Here is a 21,193-nt window from a genome sequence, read left to right on the forward strand (position 1 = left end):
GCGGGATGAATTTCTTCATATTCTCTAACCTAAATCTTTCCCCTTCCAATTTAAAGCCATTCCCTGACGTCCTATCAATCCATGCCCCTGTATAAAGTCCCTCTTCAGCTTTCTTGTAGCCCCTTCATGTACTGGAAGGCCTGTGAAAAGGTTAAGTATCATACTGCAAAGACTGAATGTAACAAAGATACTCAGTGCTGCAGAAAGCTAAAGATGTTCCAGATTATTAAAAACATTAAAGACATTTCTCCACATAGATTCTCATCTATTAAAATATAAGGGTCACTGATGTAACAGTTGCTTAAATGCCTTCCAAGACAAGACCTTAGGGTAGACAGTCACAAGTCTGTATTTTAATTCTAAGCAGGATCATTAAAAAAAACCCCAATAAACAACAAAATATCCCCACTACAAAAAAAAGCTAAGAGAAGAAAACAAGTTTTCTTTAATGCTGCTCCACCAATCTTATTTCCCTACACTCAGAGCACAATAGCACCTTTTTCCCTCATCTTTCCCAGCTCAAGACTGATGCAGTTAATACACAAATTGCAATGCAGTAGGACTACTTATTTTGCAAATAACAGTGAAAAGACATATTCTCTTTTAGAAGATTTTGAAAACATTATGAGAAGACTATGCAATGTTACCTCTCTAAATACAGTGTCATATTTATGTAACTTCAAACGAAATTTGCCACAAAAACTTTCAGAGTTGCAAGAATTAGGATGTAAAATTGCTTTTAAAACTGATTATTCTGAATAGGCAGAACTTTTTCCATGGTTATTAAAAAAGTGGTAGCAACATTAATAGAAATTGCAGGACAAAGGGTATCAGGTTTAGGTGCTAAGCTTGAACAGCAAGTTTACCTGCTCCTGAACACGAACAGTAAATGTATATGAAGCAGTACCATAGCTATTTTGAAAGCGTTTCCAAAGTTTGGAATGACATTGTAGATTAGCACAACATATAGAATAAACAGCACCTCATAAATGCAGCAGTAGGGCCTTTTCTCCCCAAGCAGACTACACTGCCAGCTTGGCAATGCAACAATACTCCTACCCTTATTGTAGAGATTAGAACAAATGCCCTCAGTTAAAATTTGTCAGAAGCGTGATAAACGCATACATAGAAGAATTCCAGCTTCGTTCCTAAACTTACAGAGTGTGGCTTGTGAGATAAAGGGTATATTATTAAACATAAAACTTAAAACACACAAATCTTAAGTTGATGAGCTGTTAGTTTTCAAAGTCACAGCCCATTACATAGTCTTTAAACAAAGACAGAGTCTCAGCTGCTCATTCCCTCCTCATCCTGTTGTTTCAACAGAAGCACTTATGCACCTGCAGAGCAAACAGCGTTGAGGAAATCACACTGCAGAAACAACTCAGCAAAGCATCCTAAGTTTTGTCTTTTCTTTTTTTCTTTTTTGGTCAGATTACTTTAATTGGATTGTTTCTCAAATTACATACATTGCAGAGCCACTGAAGCATTTGTGCCGGCACATTTGCTGAGGTGTGAATAAATAGCAAACGAATAGCAGTAGCTAAAGCTGGTTTTGCCACTGAAGGCTATGGATCATAAAATCATGTATAAATCATGTCTTGCCTTGACTACTATAATTGCACTGCACTTGCAGACTTGCCTGGTACCAATATCTCTTCCAGCCATTAACAATCCTCTTCGCACTTCAAAGTCCTCGCAGACCAGGATTCTCTGCTATGATAAATTAATTGCTTTGTCTCTCATGGTACCACATGCCTGACTGGTTAGCTATAGCTGAGATGAAGAGCTAGGAGAAACCCTTTCCCCTAAGCTGGTGAAAATAACCAACAGATCTTTGTCAGTGAATTCCTAAAGGTCTCACAATAGTGGTAGTCAAACTTTAATCACTTGACAGACCTTCAGATAAACATGTAACATAAATTACAAGTTTTAATTCACATCTGGTGTGAATGCGTGGCTCAGGACCTAGACTGCCCTACTGAATTCATCCAGAAACTGCACAGAGGGTATGGAGGATTAAGAGCTTATGAAATAACCTCTGTAAAATATTAATTACTGTTCAAACACTTCACTGACTCTCCAAGTCAGTCTGAGTAAGCATTAGAAGACCAGACCATAAATAAACCCTGTAATCTTCTTTATAAGCAGTTATATTTCTAGACATATGTAAAAGTTGATGCAAGAAAAGTTCTGCAGCTTTGTATAAAGGCATACTTGGCAACCCTAGAGACCTGGAATTTTGACCTGCCAATCATAGTTCACCATTACTGGACATGAAGCACATTATGTACTGTATGAAAGACATTATACAGAACTACCCTCTTAGTCTTGCACTATATTATGCTTGACAAACTAATATATTGCAAAAGTTGTTTTTCTCTTTGAAGACATTCTAAAATTCTACCTTTAAGAAGCCGTCTGCTGTCAGTAGTGCAATCTGTTTCTCTGATACTTGACTTTCCACATACCTGATGGCAAGAAAAAACCAAGAACATAAAAATTATAATGTAAAGTATGATTAAAGATTACAGGGTTAAAAAAATTCAAAAAGTTTCTGCTGCTGTAAGGATTTATTTGGAAAGATTCAAAAAAAGGGACAGTCAAATCCAGCAAGTTGAAAGGCCACTCCAAACCCTTAGAGATTATGCTCCGAGTCAGCTTAACAAGTTCAAAAGTGATTTATGTCCATGTGTCATAATACCTAGTTCCTTTATTAAGGACAAGACGGAAAAACTTCAAGGGATTACATATGCCAGAAGCTGCACTCTCTAGACCAGAACATCAAGGCTTCCTGAAATTAGTTAGAACAGTCATCCTTTTGATCGATTTACCTTTCTATAGAAAAATATGCACAAGTGATCTACAGTTTTCACAGAACTATATTTACAGATTCCTTCTATGATTTTTTTAAAGCCAACTAAATACAATATTGTAAAAAAATGTATTTTGCCTTTTACCTTCTAAAGGAGGGCAGTCTTCGAATGTTTTCACATTGATTATGTGATAAAGAATTCACCCTCTTCTTAGCATCTACCAGTTGGCAACACAGTACACTAAGAGGCTCAGAATAGAAATGCTCCAAAATACAAAGCTGAAAAACAAAGCAAGAGCCAGAGATGTTAATAATACCTGCTATACCTACCTTTTAAATGCTTTGTTCTTACTACAGTGCATATACTAGAATGGTAGCAACAGTATTCCTTTAAAAAGATTCATTACAGTTTACAATTCTCCCATAAGTCACCACAGGACACTGATTATTCAGTTTTAAATACAGTCACATAATTACCTTTTTTTTTGCTGTACGTGCTCCGGTGCTCGCAAATAACAAAAACTATATTTAAAGATGTGAAAAGCAACTACTGTACACAAGCAAACTTACCACACATCCCAATTCCAACTTCTGTTTCATGTACACAAAACTACCCTGCTAAGCTCTTACCATGCGTATGTACAAACACACTTTATCACTGATTTCAGCTGCACTAAATGCATTAGAGCCTTGCAGAATATACTCACCATATCTATTCTTAAAAAGAAAACAAAAACTCAAACAGACTACCTCAGTAATAACTTTTAAAACTTAAGAACTGTCAAAGCGGAAAGGCTTCCTGTCGGAAAAGTTAACATCGCTCCTAGACATAATGAGGTGATGGATCCCTTGTACCTATCACTCAGGAAATCTGATCTGTTATTGCTTCATCCCTAAATACTTTTAGCATATAATAACACACCCATATGCTGTCAGGGCTAGGACTTGTATTTTTGTATCAGGCCAATGGAAAATTGTTAAATCCTGGTGACTCCTTCCAGTAAGAGGAGCTCAAATCTATGAATGCCGACAGAGGTCTGTCTGCAGGAAGAGGTACTACAGCAAAGATATTTCTCCATCCCATGTGTAGGCATTGACTCTTAGATAGCAAAGAATGAGACACTCTAAGGGTATATGATACCAAAAGGGCATGTTTTACTAATGGGTTCGCTCACGGAAACAGGCAAGAAAGAAACAATTTCACAGTCCTGCATTAAAACAGATTACAGGGACTACACATTCCTCTAAGAACTTGTCTGCAATCCACAAATGCTACAAGGAGGCTTACTTCACTCTAAAAATATATCTAGATATGAAGATATATATGCCAATAAAAATATAACTATCATGCTCTGTATAGACTACTTTTTGAAAACCTTTAAGTCTTCCAGTTTGCCTCCTAAGAGGGTAAATAGAACTCCTGCATTGCTGCAAAGCTTCTTGGAGCGCAAGCACCACCTACTTCAAGGCATAAATTAACTGACCCTACAGCTCCCGTCTCCCTGAAAATGTAAGAAGTCTGTATCTAGAAACTGTGCCAGTAGAGTTAAGGTGGAGAAGAGACTCTGCTGTAGCCTACTCGCCCCACGACAAAACAGAGAACCAGGATATGGTGCAGAGGATCAGAGCTGGAAAGTTCTGCCAGGGATGTCAGAAGCTACAAGGTAAACTACAGTAAAATGAAGGTCTTTCTACCCACTAAGGCAGGTCACCCTTTTAAATGCAAACTTTAAATACAGGTTTTTTGTGGCAGAGTAAGTTTTTACACGCTCCTTCAGATCCATCCTACGAGCTTTCCCTTACAACCTTAGCAGCTAAGTTTTTAACATTAAAACACCCACCTGTTCATAGATTTAAGCTGTTTATAAAGGAGATTTTTTTTCATCCAATTAAGTGACAGCAAGATTAGGACCCAAGTGCCTCGTAATTACCCTCTGTTTTCACAAGCATAATTTGAGTTCTTTTTACCATTGCCTACCTGAAATCCTTTCATAAAATTCTGGACAGAAAAATCATGGTACAAGAATACGTTGATGAGAACCTGCATAACTTTCTCACCCAGTTTAAAGGGAAAGTGGGCTGTCAGAAGCAGCTAAGGGAGACAAAAGAGAAAAATAGCCATAGTAGAAATTCTTTCCCAAATTCAGCTCAGCAAAATTTATATATACAACTTGATACAACACTCAGCATGTGTTAGCATTTAACTAAATGAGATACTAAATACACCGCCAACTTCTAACAACACTATTTCCACCAAAAGTTCAAGCAAAGATTCATTTTCAGTTTATTATTTCACCACATTTTTTGTAAGTACCTTTTACTAATATGCAATGGTTGAAGTTAGTTTTGCTTAAGACTATTTTTGTATTTATTTTTAAATTACTAACAATAGAACATAGATTGCTGCAACAGCCAGGGATACCACCACTTTCAGCATGTGTAACATTGATTTTGGAAATCCTGCACAAAGCAGGGCACCATGAATCGCACAGGCACAGCATCTACATGGCTCAACCATCTGGATAACTCCGCGAATTTCTGACAGACAGGCTGAACTGAATTTTTCTGTTTAAAGCTATCTTTTTTTTCTGGAACAAAGTAAAACTCAGTTCAAAGCACTACTTTTAAAAAAGATGTGGGGATGTCAAAGTGTAATTGCCCGAGTATGCAAGCACAGATGTCAACGCCAACGAAAGATGAAAGCAGATGTGCAAGTGTCTCATAGAGACAAGGAGGCTCTCAGTATTAAGCTACTCTGCAGCTATGAGTAGAAATATCCAAAATCCACAGCTTTCGGGAACAGATTCCATTTCAAAAGCTTCAGACAAACATACTTTTTAAAGGCCACACATATGCTGTACTTGAATACACACTACTCCTATTTAGAAAAGAATTACCTTGTCAATTACAGTAGACAGGTGCTCCTTACAGGAAAGGGACTGGAAAAGCTCTATGCACAGCAGAGAGGAAACAGAGTGAGGAAGTAAGCTGTGGATAATCATTGGAGATGTAGCAATTCCAAAAATCAGTACTAGAGGTAATTCATGGATATGCTGACTAGATTATGGGGGAAGGGAGAAAAAAAAAACATAATAGTTACATTATAGAAAATCATGAAACAAATCCATTGCATTCCTACTACAGCACTGATCTCTGAATTTACCTCTTTCTGCATCTAAGACTAGTTGCCAATAAATCAAGAGTTTTAATGTGGAGTAAAATGGAAAAGAACAGAAGCTATTTAAGACCTAAAGTAGAAAAGCAAATTAAATTATATTTTAGGATTAAAATTACAGGAAATGGCATAAAAAAAGCATCTTTTCAGTTATAGGACTGTACTGGTCCCATCTTCCCCCAAATTTATATTCAGAGAACTTAATCTTGTGAACTTTTTTCCAAAGAAACAGAGAAAACGTAAGAAGAGACATTAAACAACTAACAAATTTTAGACCATTTAATAAATTTAAAATAAATATGAGACCCCTCTAACATTCTATGTTCCCGTTATACTTAAAAAAAAAAGAATTCCAGCTTCTGCAGATTAATCTTCCTCTTCAGATAACTTTTTAGGATATACTATGAGAACTGGTAATGAGAACTGACTACTGTATTCCTTGTGAACAGCATAGAAATTACATAAAATACAGTGTTTTCAGCGTTATTTCATCATCAGTTTCCATTTTCATTAGTTTCAAGGAGATAAAAGTTCTGATATCCTAAAAACCTTCCGGTCAAAGTTGATAATTTATTCCTTTCCTCTCTTTTCACCAAAGCAATTTTTTGACTTCTCCATTTTAATTATTGTCGCACAATTATTTCATTTCTCTAACTCCTCAAAAGTAGTTGCTAGAGACTTAAATAACAACAAATAATAAACTTCACAGACTACTGTCCACTGTTGATAACATAAAAGAATATTGAAGAGTAATTGAATCTCATGATTAACAAAATGAGAAGAACCTCTCACATTTACTCACTTCACCCTTATTACTAAAGGTTTATGACTGAAACAGAGAGAATAAACCAATCTCTACAATTCTCTCAAAGATCTGTTTCAAGGTATTATGCAACTCTGCCAAGCTTCTATGTTACCCCCTTCTACTTTAATCAACATAATCTTTAGTTATAGGATCATTTAAATCCTCTAAACATTTTTTCTGAAGAGACATAGTCAATGAAAAAAAATGCATATTTGCAAATAGTAAATGGACAGACATAAACTGCACTTCATCTATATTGTGCATGCTCATAATCAGGTGCTTATCCTTACCACAAAAAACAAAATAAGGCACAACAATTAAACAACTAAAAACTCATTTTCCCCTGCCTTATGCCCTAATTGTTTCCATATAATTCTGCACTTCTGATTTTACTTCTCAAAGTGTTCCCTAACCTACCTGCCAGAGCTGAAGTAGAAAAACACTTTTATTGTGGGTCTCTGAGCAAGTGAAACTGCCTAACTCTTTTCGGATGTGCCGTCAGGTACGTACACTGCAGCTGAATTAATTGTACAAGTGCAGCCCCAGTTCTGCTGCAGCTGTAGCTTTAACCTCGCAAGATGCTCTTTTCAGAGAACAGCATGGGATTTTCATCAGAATGCATGAGATGCTACTAAGGAAGACATGTTAAGGAAGGACAGAAGCACAGGAGCACCTGAAAAAGCCAGCTACTCATTACAGATCCTGGTCAACGCTGAGAAATGCGTAGATAAGTTTTATATATTCCTATTAGCAGGACAGTGACCTTGAAGCAGCACTACATCCACAATCATATTAAAAATATACTCTGAAAACAATTTTAAGTCTACAGAAGAAATATCTAGGTATCCTAGAAAATTAGTTTCAAAATCACAAATTCCATAACAACTAGTATGAATAAATCCTCTTGTGTAAAGAACTAAATCAGCCACCCAAGATCTCAACCCAGCCCTTAGGGACTCTGATTCAGAGTCCCAAGGTAGCTTCAGGATTTATTCATTCCCAAAACCTAGCAAACAGGGGTTTTGCTTAACCACTGCTGCAAAGATGCAGCATCAATATTTGATTCCAACTCTCCACTAGCTTCACTGTGACACTTCAAAACAGCTGCAAATAGAAAATGTGTAAAGGAGTGGACAAACTGAACTTCAGGTCACATTACCTGCTGATGACTATGAAGTCCTGAAGTACTTTTGTGGTGAAACTTTCCATGTCTTTGAATACAACTACAATCAGAGGAGATTGGCAGTGTCTAGAAGAGGAAGTTCTTTTTTTGCTCGGAGTTTCAGAATCTGTTTTCTTTAAAGCCATTTGTTATGCATTAATAAAAAGAAGACAGGAAAATAAAAAGATTGAATCAAATCTACAATATTATAATGTTCCAAAGTGACACAACAGACTTTTTGTTACAGTTGTTATTTATTATTACTGTCTAGAAATGCAATTTTTCTTCCTTCTGTTCGGCAGAGCAGGAAGCACAAAGAATAAACAAATTTTAAAAACTCACATTCAAACAAAGACAAGAACAGGTCTGTGACACAGAACTGATGAAATTTTGTTGGGATTATGGGAGAAGATCTAAGTTATGCACCTGGACTTTGCCTATTTCCTGTATCTTTACTCAGCAGCAAGAAGATCAGGTACTCATTAAACTTAACACACTGCTCTGATGAAGTCATCGTAAAATCAGTTTGCAACTTCTCTTTATGTTAGAAACAAAACTTAAAACTTCATTAGCTTTACTAAACACAAGGATACAAAAACATTTTAGAAATTATTTTCTCACTGCTTGCCAATGTGGCGTGGGCTGTGGATGACATAATGGCACATTAGCACTAATACGGCGCCTTTCCCCCGGATGGCTGTTCTTTCCTAAAGTTTTGTTTCAATAAGCAAAATATCTCAGCTCTCCTGGGAGAAAACCATCTGGCATGAAGTCGATACTGCATTTTAAGATTCTAGTTCCCAATTAAATATATGACAAAATAGTGCTTTTTGCTTGGTTTTCAGAATCCTAACACCGATAACTCATCAGAAAGTAACTCAACATTTGTTACATATGCTACAGATTTATATTCGAATCAGCTCAATCTCAGTTATTTCTTAGTGTTAAATGAGAAGCTAACTTTTGGCATTTTTTTCACCATGGCACGGAAATTTGAGTTATCCAATTCCTTTTTTAAAACCACCTAAAGATCAGGCTTTCTTATAAACTGGTAATACAAAAAAAAAATAAAAAAAAATCATACCTCTGTTACACTTTCATACCAGTTGATAAGAGAAGTCATTGAACAACGTATCCTATTCTGGGAAACCTGCACATAGTCCTCATCTTCCAATGAGTCCACATCTACATAGCAGTTCATCAGCTGCCCTATCAGCTTCTGCATCAGATTTTTTATGCCTTCGCAACACATTTTTAGACACACAGTAAAGACATTTGGTTATTCAATAACACTTCTCCAACTCAGACACTAAAATATTATGCAAGTTGTCACTTAATATTTTTCAATTCTCTAATTACTCTCCTTCTCTCTCTAGAATACACATCTTGTGTTCCAGAAACTTTGAAAGTGTTCATGATAAGCCCGTTCTTAATGCAACAGAAGCTATCCTATTAATTTGCCCAGATAACAACAATCCAAGTTGGGAACTGCACCCTTCCTGAACTCCAGCCACACACTATTAGAGTGACCTAAGAATAAATTAGGCAGCCAAACCACAGATCTGGGGGTACTGTAAGTGATTTTTACCTTTTTTACTTGAAAAATAAAAAAAGGAGCACAGAGTGGAACAAAATTTTATTCTACCCATTCCCTGACTGTAATAATGTGACTTTAAGTGTTTAGAAAGTAGAATACATACATACACTGTTCAATTAAACAAGAGGAAAACCAACCCACAATTTCAAAATGTTATACACCAAGCAGCGTGCTCTTGACATTTATGCTGCAACTAAGTAGTATTTCAAACTTAAATATTTTAATCAGAATTGGATACCTCTTACAATACAGTGGGCATTACTGCTATGCTTGCATAGGATTGAGCAAATCTTCAGAAAGTCTTCAAGATCCCTCCATCCCATTATTCTTAAATTTGGGGGCAAAAATTAGAATTTCTAGTTAACTGACAGCTTATTCAGATGAAGAAGCAAAGCTACTGCAGTACTTACCTGGGCAATCTTTGGCTTCCAGCAAGGCTATGTAGGGAGTAACATTATTCTGAAGGACTTCTGAGAGACTTCTAAAAGTCAAGTCATGGTCTGTAACATTTACACCTAGAAAAAGGACAAACTTTAAAGGGCATTTTTCCTGTGATTTGTGACCACAGCAATAGAAAATAAACTGAACAGCAGACAAAAACCAGAAGACACCTTAAATATTCAAGGAAGGAATGAAAAGCACCACATCACCTAAGAAAAAAGATGAAAAACTAGCACAAGATTAGACAAAAATGTTAATATTAGCCGATTATAAGGAACAGGGAATCACTACAAAGACTCCTGGTTTTTTTTTAAAGAAAGATTTCTCAAGGGTGCAAACATGCAAGGAGTGGGATTGGTTTTCTAACTTCCCTGCTCCTCATACCCTTGGAATTCATCCACAGTCATTTAAGGCTTGCAGACAAGATGAAATTCACCTTCTCTAGAAGAGTAGTGCATATGCCTGAGACCCAGATCCTCACATGGCTTGTATAACGAGGAAAATGATGAGTTACTAAGAACTACAGCCTGAATTTACCATGAACTACTCAATATTTACTGGCTTTGCCAACGTATTTAGTTAACCAAAAGGAATAACAAGCGCCTCCAGAAGGCAATTCGTAGCTTCTTCCACAGACATATTCAGAGCAGGAACTTCTCACTTTCCACTGCCTACAAAAGTAGACTACCTTCCAGGATTTATTAGTGCTCACATGGTAAATTTGAAGCACAGTCCTGATTTTAGACTCCCAAAACAATCCACTGAAAATGCAATCAGGTTGCCTCGACCCAGGTTTAGGATTAGTTACAACCCTCTGAAATAAAGGAGGGGGGAAAGGAAAAAAAACAAAGACAGACTTCAGAATGTCACTAACTTCACTAATAAGATTTTCAGTTATTTTCTTCACTCTCTTCTCCTTTTCCAACATAATGACACTGTTTTTCTACATGTAAAGATGCACTGCAAGAACATATATCAGAAATACAGAAGCTGTGTAATTCCATGGTTAATCACAGAAACCACCAAGCGCATTGGTGGCAGAAACAGGGACAGAATCAAAGCATCTGCAGTGCATCAGGAAAAAAAATATCCAAATCACTGCCAGCTGCCTAAGACAGACCTTTCGGGGAGGTGTTACCTTACTGCACTATTATGCACGGAGACAAAGTGCTTACAGTGCTTCCTCCCATTAACATTTCTGAAGCAATATTGCTTGCAGTAATTTCTGGAAATCAGCAATGTATTTTTATTTGATCTGTGTCAGTTTTAAGCACATGCACATAGCAAAATGTATCTTTAAAAAATTACCTAACACAAGAGCTGCAGTAGGGATTTCTCTGGTCTTGATCCGACAAGTCCATTCTGTTGTCTTCTCTTGGAACTCAGAATGAGCCCGCCTCAAAAAACTTACTAGGTTATCGAATAGCTGCTTATTCAAGTCTTCCTGTACTTGCTGTAAACAAATAGAGAGATTTTATTTATAGAAGTGCGGACACCCAGAATATCTTCCATTTCCTATCCTTTCCTGCATAATTTTTAAAACTTGTAACTCCAGGGTAAAATTTTAAGCAACACTAAGTTTTCCTGTGAATTATAAATATACTAATTTATTTGCTGCGTGGCAGAGATGTTTCCCCTCTTGAAGCTTCTGGTCAAATGCCTCAACAATAACTTGGAAAGCAAATGAGCTTAACCATGTTGTCACATCTCAGGCTTTAAAGAAGAAAAAACAGAAACATACTGACAATGTGTAAGTGACGTAGGAACGTAATAAAACAATATATTAAGTTTCTGAAGAATGTTCATGAAAATTCCTACTATTTCTCTAGGCTTAAAAACATCTGTAAATATTTTTCTGAGAAATCTATATGAGAGTGATACAATATGTGGAATATTTCATAGTGGAATATTTTGATTTAAGGTAAAGTACAGTAAAATTTCATCTAAGCAGTTGTGGTTTTTCAAAGTTAAACAGAATGTCCCTCTGACAGCATGGTTGCTTTACAACAGTGTTTTCTAGACATTGTTTGTTCTTTGAAGATGATAACGTCGTGTGTTCAGTATGATCTGTGCTGAACAGATGTCTCTCCTTCTGTAATCACCTCTCTTAGGAGTTTTCACTTATCTTAAAGCCAAGGTCAAGCAGAGAGCTGGAGCCCGCTCCAAATTAGCAAGAGTTTTGACTGTTGCAAAGTTTCATAACATCAAATTAGACAGTGGAAAGTAACAGAATTTGCATAAGATTTCTAGGAAAATTTATACATATGCATGTAAGTGGGAAATATATTCTGTAACTAGCTCCTGTCTCGTTGCACATGATTGATGGAGATCACTCCCGCATGTTGCCCAGGCGTAATAAAGGATGCTTGCTTTCTAAACTCCAAAATGAGTCTTAGAGAGTTTATTTGCCAGCTTTTTCAGTATCAAGAGCAAATATTCAGCTCCATCAAATCTAATTCAGGATGGAAGACAATAATAAAGAAAGCATTAAGTATATTTTACACGAAAAAAGATTAAACCACACGACTGCCACATTTACTACACTGTCTTTTGCCCTTCAGGATGATTTTTGTACAATATGTATACGCAGGAATATAGGAAAGGCAAGAAAAAGCAGAGGGGATAAAACTTTTAAAGGCAGATACATATAGGCAGAATTTTGTATTTTATTAATTATGTGCCTTTGAAAACCTACCTCTAATCCAAGATATGCCTTCTGCTAGAACAGACAAAAATATAAACTGTACTCTGAAGTTCAGGATACCAATATATACTCTAGAACATAGATATTAGCAACAAGATTAAACTCCTGCCCCCAGTAAAATAATCATCAAGATTTATTAGCAACAAGAGGTGACACACACAATAGCGAACTTGATTTTAAATGAAGTGGTAAAGACTGTCACTAGCAGCATTGATGAGGCAGCTACAAAAGGAGTTAGTCACATCTCCAGGGAGTTGCACACGATGCCTGCTCAAAAATGCGAGCTCCATTTCCTCTCACTCTCCTAAACAACTGATAAAACTCTACATACAGTAATCTTACCCTTTTCGCTGATTACTTATTAAAAATATTCTTCTGGCCTTTCTGATGTTGACTGTGTACCTTTGAGGTCCCACCTGATAAATTTTATGGCAACTCAGAAAAAAAAGTTAAATGGCATTTTAATAAGAAGAGTTTACACCATCAGCTTTAAAACTACATCATACCAGCTCCTTTACAACCATACACCCCATAATAATCCTCAGTGCTTCTGCTTCAGAACCCATCAGACCTTGAGCTTCTTCTGATCATCATTGTGCACATTTTCACTCAGCTGCCCTAAGAATAACCTAAGCCCTTACTTTGCATAGTTATAGTATACGTTATTATTCCAATGTACACTTGTGACAATGGAATTCAGTCTACACTTGTACTTAAGCTTTCCTAAAATCCATCAGTCTTTTCTTCTCAAAACAACTTTGTTACCGGCACTCTTTCGGTAGGGTTCCAGGAAGCACACGAGGCTGCTCTGTGTTCCAAGTGACTTGTATGACAGCCTCACTGTGGAAAAGCCACGCAAACTGGAAGCTCAGCACACGATGACACTGGCTTTGGTCATGACTATCTGTTGTGCGGTCTGAAAACCATCATCTACACATTAAGGTAAACTTACAAGATTAAAGCTCTGTACTTAGACTTTTTGTTTAATACCCTGATCCTGGTAGCACAACTGAATTTCTCACCTTATGGGAAGGGAATGTTTCTGAATGGGAAGGAAATGTTTCTGAATGCCTTTGATGAGATGTACCACACTAAGAATATCTGCAAGGCCACTACTGACTGCAGGGGTCAAAACCGGGACACTCCGCCACATGGAAACAAAAAAGGTCCAAAATTCACCTTCTAAAAATGAAGGACGGTTCCTGCAGTACTTTTGCCAGCTTTTAATGTTGTGAGAAGCCTGAAAGGATGTCATCACCAGATGACAGATGTTACTGTCACGATCGCAGCACAACTTATGATGGACATACAAAGGCCAAGAGTGTTCCACGACAAAGTACCTGGTGGTCAAATCCTCTTCAATACCTCCAGTAGATAACAGAGAACTGGGAAAACACTAGCACAAGCACACGGCTCACCAACAAATCATCAGGTAGCAGTATCCTGGTAAAAACTTTGGAGAACACCCTGCTAGGCTCCCTTAGCACACTAATAGAACCCCTAGAACGTAAGTCCAAATGAGCAAGCCACACACCTCCCAGGCATTCTGACATGGATCAGGTTTACTGCACCAGGGTTTGAAAGTATATAAGAAACAAAATTCTGACTGTGTAAAGTCCTTACCTACATGGTCTGACCTCACACAGATGATGCTGCTTTGAGCAGTTCAGACTAGAGACTTTCTAAGGTCCCTTCTAACCTGAATTATTACACAGTTGTCTTATATGTAAGAACAACTATTACCTCTAAGTTTGCCAACAGCGGGATAAAATGACGGCAATTCAAAACTCAGTATGAAAAATATCAGAGATTCCCCAGAAGCTATATAAAGAATTTTCTATGATTAGCAGCAAAAGTAACTGCAGATAATCTGTCCTTGGGCAAATCAATCTCTAAGGCAAGGCCCATTTAAGTTTGTCATTGCAGCATGAACTTCCATCAAGAGAAGAACAGAGTAAAGTATTTGGCAAACTCCTAGCAGCCTCAAAGAAAACAAGCGTGGGCAATTCAGAACAGGGAAGAATGATGATTTTGCAGATAGCAATGACTTGGTGCTTCTGAGTGGTTAAGGGAGCTTTTGCTATGCTGGGCTGTGCCTGCTGCTCTGTGAGAAATCCTTGCAGAGCACTAGGAGAAAAAGGAACACTTCTTCAGCTTGAAAATCCTGCAGCCACGGTTGGCAATCTAGAAGCACTCTCTCAAAAGCCTTGACAACGCTGTGTCAAAGAAAGAAGATCGAAGAGAGCGTCTTCCAAGAGAAGCTACAGAATGTTACCTTCTCTGTAGTCAACTGTGTAGCTGACAAGGCAACTTCTGGCACACCTGCCAATACTACTGCCAGTGCTGGTAGCTAACACGTTGAGCTGGAGCAGCTGGCAGGAAGATACCAAATATTACCTTTACAAGCTTCTGTGTGTTCTCTGTATCAGCACCACGATGATTGCTCAGCCTGGCTAGTTGTGGTTTGAAAAGGGTGCTGACTAGTCAAAGTGAGCAGGATCATGGAATAACTGGAATAAAACTAGAGGAATTTAGTCCAAGGGTTCACACTGTAAGCTACATCCAGCTGGCTTCTACTGTACATCCCAAAACAAACTTTGGAAAAAACATCTCATAATACCTAGAGCCCAACACCAGGCAGAGAAGTATGGAATACTTGCCCAGAATCCTTGACCCTGACTAGAGGAGGAAATCCCTGCTCTAGGGAAGCAGTTATTCATACTATAACACAAGCCAGCTGGCTGTAGGGGCACAACAGCAGCATTCCATCTAATACACAACAATTATGAGGCCACAGTTCAGTATGAAATTAACTCCAATCCCCACCTAGCCAGCCCCATTGACACTGTCCATAGTCGTTCAACAGATGAGGCTCACAGCTGTGTCATTCCGTATTTGACATCCATACAGCTGTATTCATATAAATCCACTGTGAAACCTGGGCTGCTATGAACCCGGTGGTCAAGGGCAGCCTCAAAGCCTGAGAAAGCTGGCAAGCACGGAACTGAAAGTAGAACAACAGTATGCAAGGAATTAACAAAAAAGAAAATTAGTAAGAAGAGAAGCTTCGAAGCAGCAGCTTGAAATATCAGAAGCACATAGTTGTGTGGCTAGAAGTAATGTGTAATTGATGGTTTTATTATTATTATTTTATATTCTGGACAGAGATTTCAGTCTTAGTCAGTATTTCTGTCCTTTTATTGCTTTACTTAATTGCCCTTCTATGGGTGTAAAAAAGATCTCCTGAAAGAAAGAAGCAAGCAGCAATGTTGTAAATGCGAACCACTGCTTTAGTTGTAGGTGTAAGACTCACCTCTGTTTCCAATTTCATCTGATTCCATAAGGACTGACAACTAGCAAACCGCAACTCGACATCCTCTGAATCATCATTTCTTCCTCTGAAATCATGATCTAGAAAGACAGAAAGCACAAATAAGATTATTAAACAAAACATTTTTTGTTGTTGTTGAGAAGAAAATGAAGCAGTCAACTGAAACAAGAACAACTTAATACATGTATATATCTGAAGGAAATGACTTTTCCCCTTAACCAATTAATTCACTGCAGGTATATAGCAGAATAAGCAAGGGGACAAGCAGAATCTATTACCCAAGTATGCAGGCAAAAGGTAAAGAACTGGCTTCCATCTCAAGTTCCAGATGAGCTAAAGGCTAAACCAGAGCAGACAGACTTTACTATTAAAATTAAATAAAATTTTAAAAAATCTTTCCCTTGCTTCAGAAAGTTTTGTGGGTCTCTTTGACCTATTAATAGTGAAGGAGGAGTATGTAAAGTCAGATACAAACCATAAAGTCTTGCAAGAACATGAAAATCCTTTCCATTCCCCTGAGAAGACACAGCTAGCACCAATTTCCCGAAAATAGTAAGGTACATTAGGAAAGGACGGCTGGGTTACGTGAAATACAGATACATTTATTTTTTGTAAAATACACTTAACCAGCACAACTACGCCAGCAAAACTTTTAAGCACAAACAAGGCCTACATTTGTGTCTCACTTCTAAACTGCCTCTCACTTCTATACGTGTTGTTTGTGAAAAAGAAAAGGACAATCAGATCCTTTTAGGTAATACAGTGTCTTGGCCAATTTTCTGAATACATCTGGCTTCCCAGGTGCTACTCTGCCTCACTGATGTCAGTACAGAAACTCTCCACTCGCTTCCAACTAAGAAGGAAAGACAGAGCTGGGAGTAAAACAGGAGACTGAAGATAAAACTGCTACAACTAAGTGTGATTTTTTCCAATGTTTTCCCCCCCACATTCACAGTCTACATTTCCTGTAACAGCGACAATAAAAAAACACCTCACAAACAAAAAAAAAAAAAGCAGCACAAGCTTGGAACCACCACTCCCAGCATACATTTAGCAGGCCTGGTGTCAGTTTAATGCTTCACTAACCCCACCTGGAAGAAGACTGAAGGTTAAGTAAGCAGCCCATTAACTGCTGCTATGACATTAAATATAATTTTTTTTTTTTTTCTCTGAACTCACGCATATACAAAATTTAATTTGCTAGCCATTAATGTCCATGTGGTAGCCATTCAGTGGAGCATCAGTAGTGGTCTGATATCTAGAAAAGAGCCAGGTGATGAAAATATTCGGTCTAGCAAAGCATTAAAAACACCCTTAACAGCAATGGTGAACAAGAGCCATCCCTCATCCTCCATTTCCACTGTCCCCCCTAAACTAACACCTCATTTGTATCCCTACAAAAAATCATTTCAAATACATAACCCACTGATTACACAGGTCTTAGGCTTTTAGTTAAGGAAAATCCAGCCGCTGTATTACTGGTAATGTTGCAAGGCATAGAATCATAGAATCACCAGGCTGGAAAAGATAATGTTATTTTTGTACTAACAAAACTCAAATATGCAAATATGCACAGGAGGCCTTAATAGTATTATCAGCTATCAACACTGTGATGTTTCACAACTGAAACCTCACACTAGACAGGTTTGGGTTTCTAAACTGGATGGATGCACATCAAGACATTGATTATCTAGAACATCCTTTTAACCAGCTGCTGTGAGCAGCCAAACCACCTCACTTCTGCTGCTCTTTAAGGGGTAGTTCAGTCACACTTATTTTTCTGTCTCAACACATTTGCTAAGTAGAACAACATGTTTAGTATGATTTAACCAACATTAAGCTTGCAAAACCCCCAAAAAATTAATATCCAGTAATGGTTAACATTTCAATGTGATTTAAGTGCCTCAGTCCTGGTTGCTGGTTTATTTGTCTTGCAAGGACTTGGAATGACAGACTGGATTTTACTTTCTTCCTCCCATTCCCTGAGCTGCCTATGTGTCAACTTACACATAAAAAATAATTTGGGATTACTGTTAAAGCAGGTGTTACAGTAAGACACTCTGGTAATGAATGAGCCTATGGCAATTTCCACAAAAATCTGGCCTTACAACTTTCCCCTCCACTTTTTTTTTAAATACAAATTGTCACACCTTTTGACAGCTCTGGTGATGCCAAAAAAAAGTTTAGCCTGGGAATACGAACAGTAAGTTTCCTAACAGAGTCTCAAACAGCAACTATTCAGTCAGCATCATTCGTGGTCCCAACAAGAGCCAGTCCTTGTCAGCCTTCCTTAAATTCCAGGAGACCTTGTATATGCAGCACATAGGCTGGAAAAAATATATGCAACAAATACTAGCAGACAGAAGGTATGAGACCTTCACAGCTTTTCTTTCTTCTCTTCCTCAAGAAACTTGGGCAAAATACCCAGAATATGATGAGACTTTTGAATGGGATTATAATTTCTGACTCCCATAGCTTAATAGTGTCTCACTGAAACTCTTCAGATGTGGCATGAAAAGGAGTTCTATTGTAAAAAAACTTTGCAAAGGCACAGATAGCTCTTTACAATCTTGAAGCCACTTACACTAATCAACAATTTATTCCTCCAAAGAAGTGACTTTTCATGAGTATTGACATCAAGGAGCAACAGAAATCCTCACACAGCTATGGCAGAACCTGGATGCAGTGAGCTTTCCAGGAACCTTCAAGCACAGGAACGCATCAAAGTGCACTAACCTGTTTTGTGAGACACTCTTCTCTTCTTTGGACTTGGTTTGAAAACAAAGCAGCCCTAGAGAACAGAAAAAAAAAAAAAACAAACAAAACTTTACTATCAGCATCACTCTGACTGGCTCCTGAGGCCACTTTATTCTCCTTTAATTTCAGTGCTCCATTAAACCAACAATTTGAACTGAATTGCCAGCATCTGAAGAATAACAGATTCCATGTTGCCCCTTTATATTCCTATTTCAAGCTGGCAAACTCATGGAAGCAGTATCCCATCATATTTGAGAGGAACTTTTTCATCTTTCCATTATGTTCTTGAATTCAATCATCTACTAGAACATCAGTAGATTCTTTAAACATTTCCTAACCTCTAACAGGTTTAGAATTAAGAGGAAACAATTCCCTGGGGACATATCAACAGAGGTTTCTCAGTACAGTTTCAGTTAAAAACAAAACTAAAGAAAAGGCAAGAGGCTAGGATGCATAGAAAAGGTCATCCAGAACAATGTAATGGGAATTATTAAGCCAATTACAAAAGCCAATGACACGCCCTAGCTACAGAGGACAAGTGCATCCCAACTCGGAAAAGTAAAGATGGTTAGAAGTAGAATGACAAATGGTCTGGAAAAGGTTCAGGTAAATAAAAACCCTGGCTCCAAGGAAGCCCTCCAGACAGAAGTCATCTACCATCTCATCACAAATGAGGAGAAAATAAAGCACGAGTATTAAGCTTTGAATTCTGGAAGATTTTTTTAATTTTCCTCTAGAAAATCTGAAATGTCTTCCCCCATATTCTCAAACAAAACCTAACGTCTTTGGAAGACTTATAATAATTTCCTTTCTGATACACACATAAAGTTCCAGTAAAACACTGATAACAACACATGCCTCCTCTGAAAAACAGCCTTATGAACTGGAAATGCCTTCAGATACATTTTACCACATATATTAGCAACCACCTAAAACCAGCTGGACAAAAGTTATGGTTGTTCTACAAAGCCTAAACACTTCAAAACAACAGTACAAAAAAGTTACGCTATGGTCTTATTTATGCTGCAGTACGCATAACGCGTCAGAACAGTAATTCACATAAGTGCAACTGGAATGGGCCAAAATTAGTATAAATCACTTATATAAAAGAAAAATGTCTGTTTAAGTCAAATGAAACACAAATATTATTTAATGCTTTATTAGCACTCGATTTCCCTACACCACTGAATGTAAGAGAGACCTGGAAATAAAATGGGAAAGTATTACATGTAAGACACAGAAGGCAAGGCAGGGACATGCCTTTCAGTACCAAATTACTTTAACGGCAACTGTCACTTTTGAAAGGAAAATCCACTTGTTCTGGATTAAGCTTTGACTTTGTTTGGAAGTACTTCCATTTACTCCTGAATGTAATAACCTGCACAGTGACCTCTGCACCGAAGGATCCAGCTGCACATCACACCATTCAGTGAAAAGCAATACAAGGGAGAGGAGTCTTCTGATGATAAAACACATCCCTTCCTGCTATGAACCATTTCTATAGCTCACTACACTATCAAGCAAAACAGGAAATAAGTTAAACATTCCAATACAGTATTTAAAGTCTCACTACATGTTAAGACTATGATGCTGCTAACCCTGACTGAAGGCCAGATAAAAGTTTTCATCTCAGAAATACCAAGGTGCTAATAGATAATAACATTACATTTGAGTGACAGCACTTTTATGTTTACTTCTCTCCCTCTACACTGCTCTCATTAGACCTCATCTGGAATACTGTGTTTATTTCTGGACTCCTCAACACAGGAAGGACATGGACCTATCAAGAGTGAGTCCACAGTAGGGCCATGAAAATCATCAGAGGGCTGGAACACCACCCATATGAGAACAGGTTGAGAGGGTTGGGGTTGTTCAGCCTGGAGAAAGCTCCAGTGGCCTCTCAGTACTGAAAAAACGGCCTGCAGGGAAGCTGGGTAGGGGCTCTTTATCAGGGAGCACAGGGACAGGACCAAGGGTTAACGTTTTTAAGCTGAAAGAGAGAAGATTTAGATTAGATCTTAGGAAGAAATTTTTCCTGTGAGGGTGGTGAGGCACTGACACAGGTTGCCCAAAGAGGTTGTGGCTGCCCCATCCCTGGAGGTGTTCAAGGCCAGGCTGGATGAGGCCGAGACGCGTGATCCAGTGGAAGGTGCCCCTGCCCATGGCAGGAGACTTGGAACTGGATCATCATTAAGGTCCCTTCCAACCCAAACTATTCTACGATTCAGTGAAATCATTTTTGGGGAAAGACACAGTGGAAGTTTCAGTGGGAGCAAGCAATGCCAACAGATCTCAGCTGAAGTGACGAAACCTGTAGCCACAGCACTAATGCTCAGGTCTAGGTGAGGTTTACTTCAAACACAAGCACTTTCTGTGTGCCAACACAGGACGGAGGAGTGGGGCAGG

General features: G+C 38.0%; 1 protein-coding gene across 3 annotated transcripts in view; it reads right to left on the bottom strand.

The window, feature by feature from the left end:
- Window positions 1–21,193, bottom strand: part of ORC3 (origin recognition complex subunit 3) — a 40,481-nt gene that overhangs the window by 17,156 nt on the left and 2,132 nt on the right. The window contains exons 2-11 of one of the 3 annotated variants that reach the window (XM_069851255.1): window positions 18,767–18,821; window positions 16,013–16,110; window positions 11,304–11,448; window positions 9,965–10,069; window positions 9,042–9,196; window positions 7,955–8,091; window positions 5,713–5,872; window positions 4,794–4,907; window positions 2,961–3,094; window positions 2,408–2,471 (exon numbers count right to left, since the gene is read on the bottom strand). In XM_069851255.1, the coding sequence (XP_069707356.1) occupies window positions 2,408–2,471; window positions 2,961–3,094; window positions 4,794–4,907; window positions 5,713–5,872; window positions 7,955–8,091; window positions 9,042–9,196; window positions 9,965–10,069; window positions 11,304–11,448; window positions 16,013–16,110; window positions 18,767–18,821 (1,167 nt within the window). Of the gene's footprint in view, window positions 1–2,407; window positions 2,472–2,960; window positions 3,095–4,793; window positions 4,908–5,712; window positions 5,873–7,954; window positions 8,092–9,041; window positions 9,197–9,964; window positions 10,086–10,165; window positions 10,859–11,303; window positions 11,449–16,012; window positions 16,111–17,121; window positions 17,254–18,766; window positions 18,822–21,193 lie in introns of those variants that run through there. The other 2 variants (XM_069851256.1, XM_069851257.1) reach the window with 2 other exon arrangements.

The sequence above is a fragment of the Phaenicophaeus curvirostris genome, chromosome 2 (assembly GCF_032191515.1).
Source record: "Phaenicophaeus curvirostris isolate KB17595 chromosome 2, BPBGC_Pcur_1.0, whole genome shotgun sequence".
NCBI lineage: Eukaryota > Metazoa > Chordata > Aves > Cuculiformes > Cuculidae > Phaenicophaeus > Phaenicophaeus curvirostris.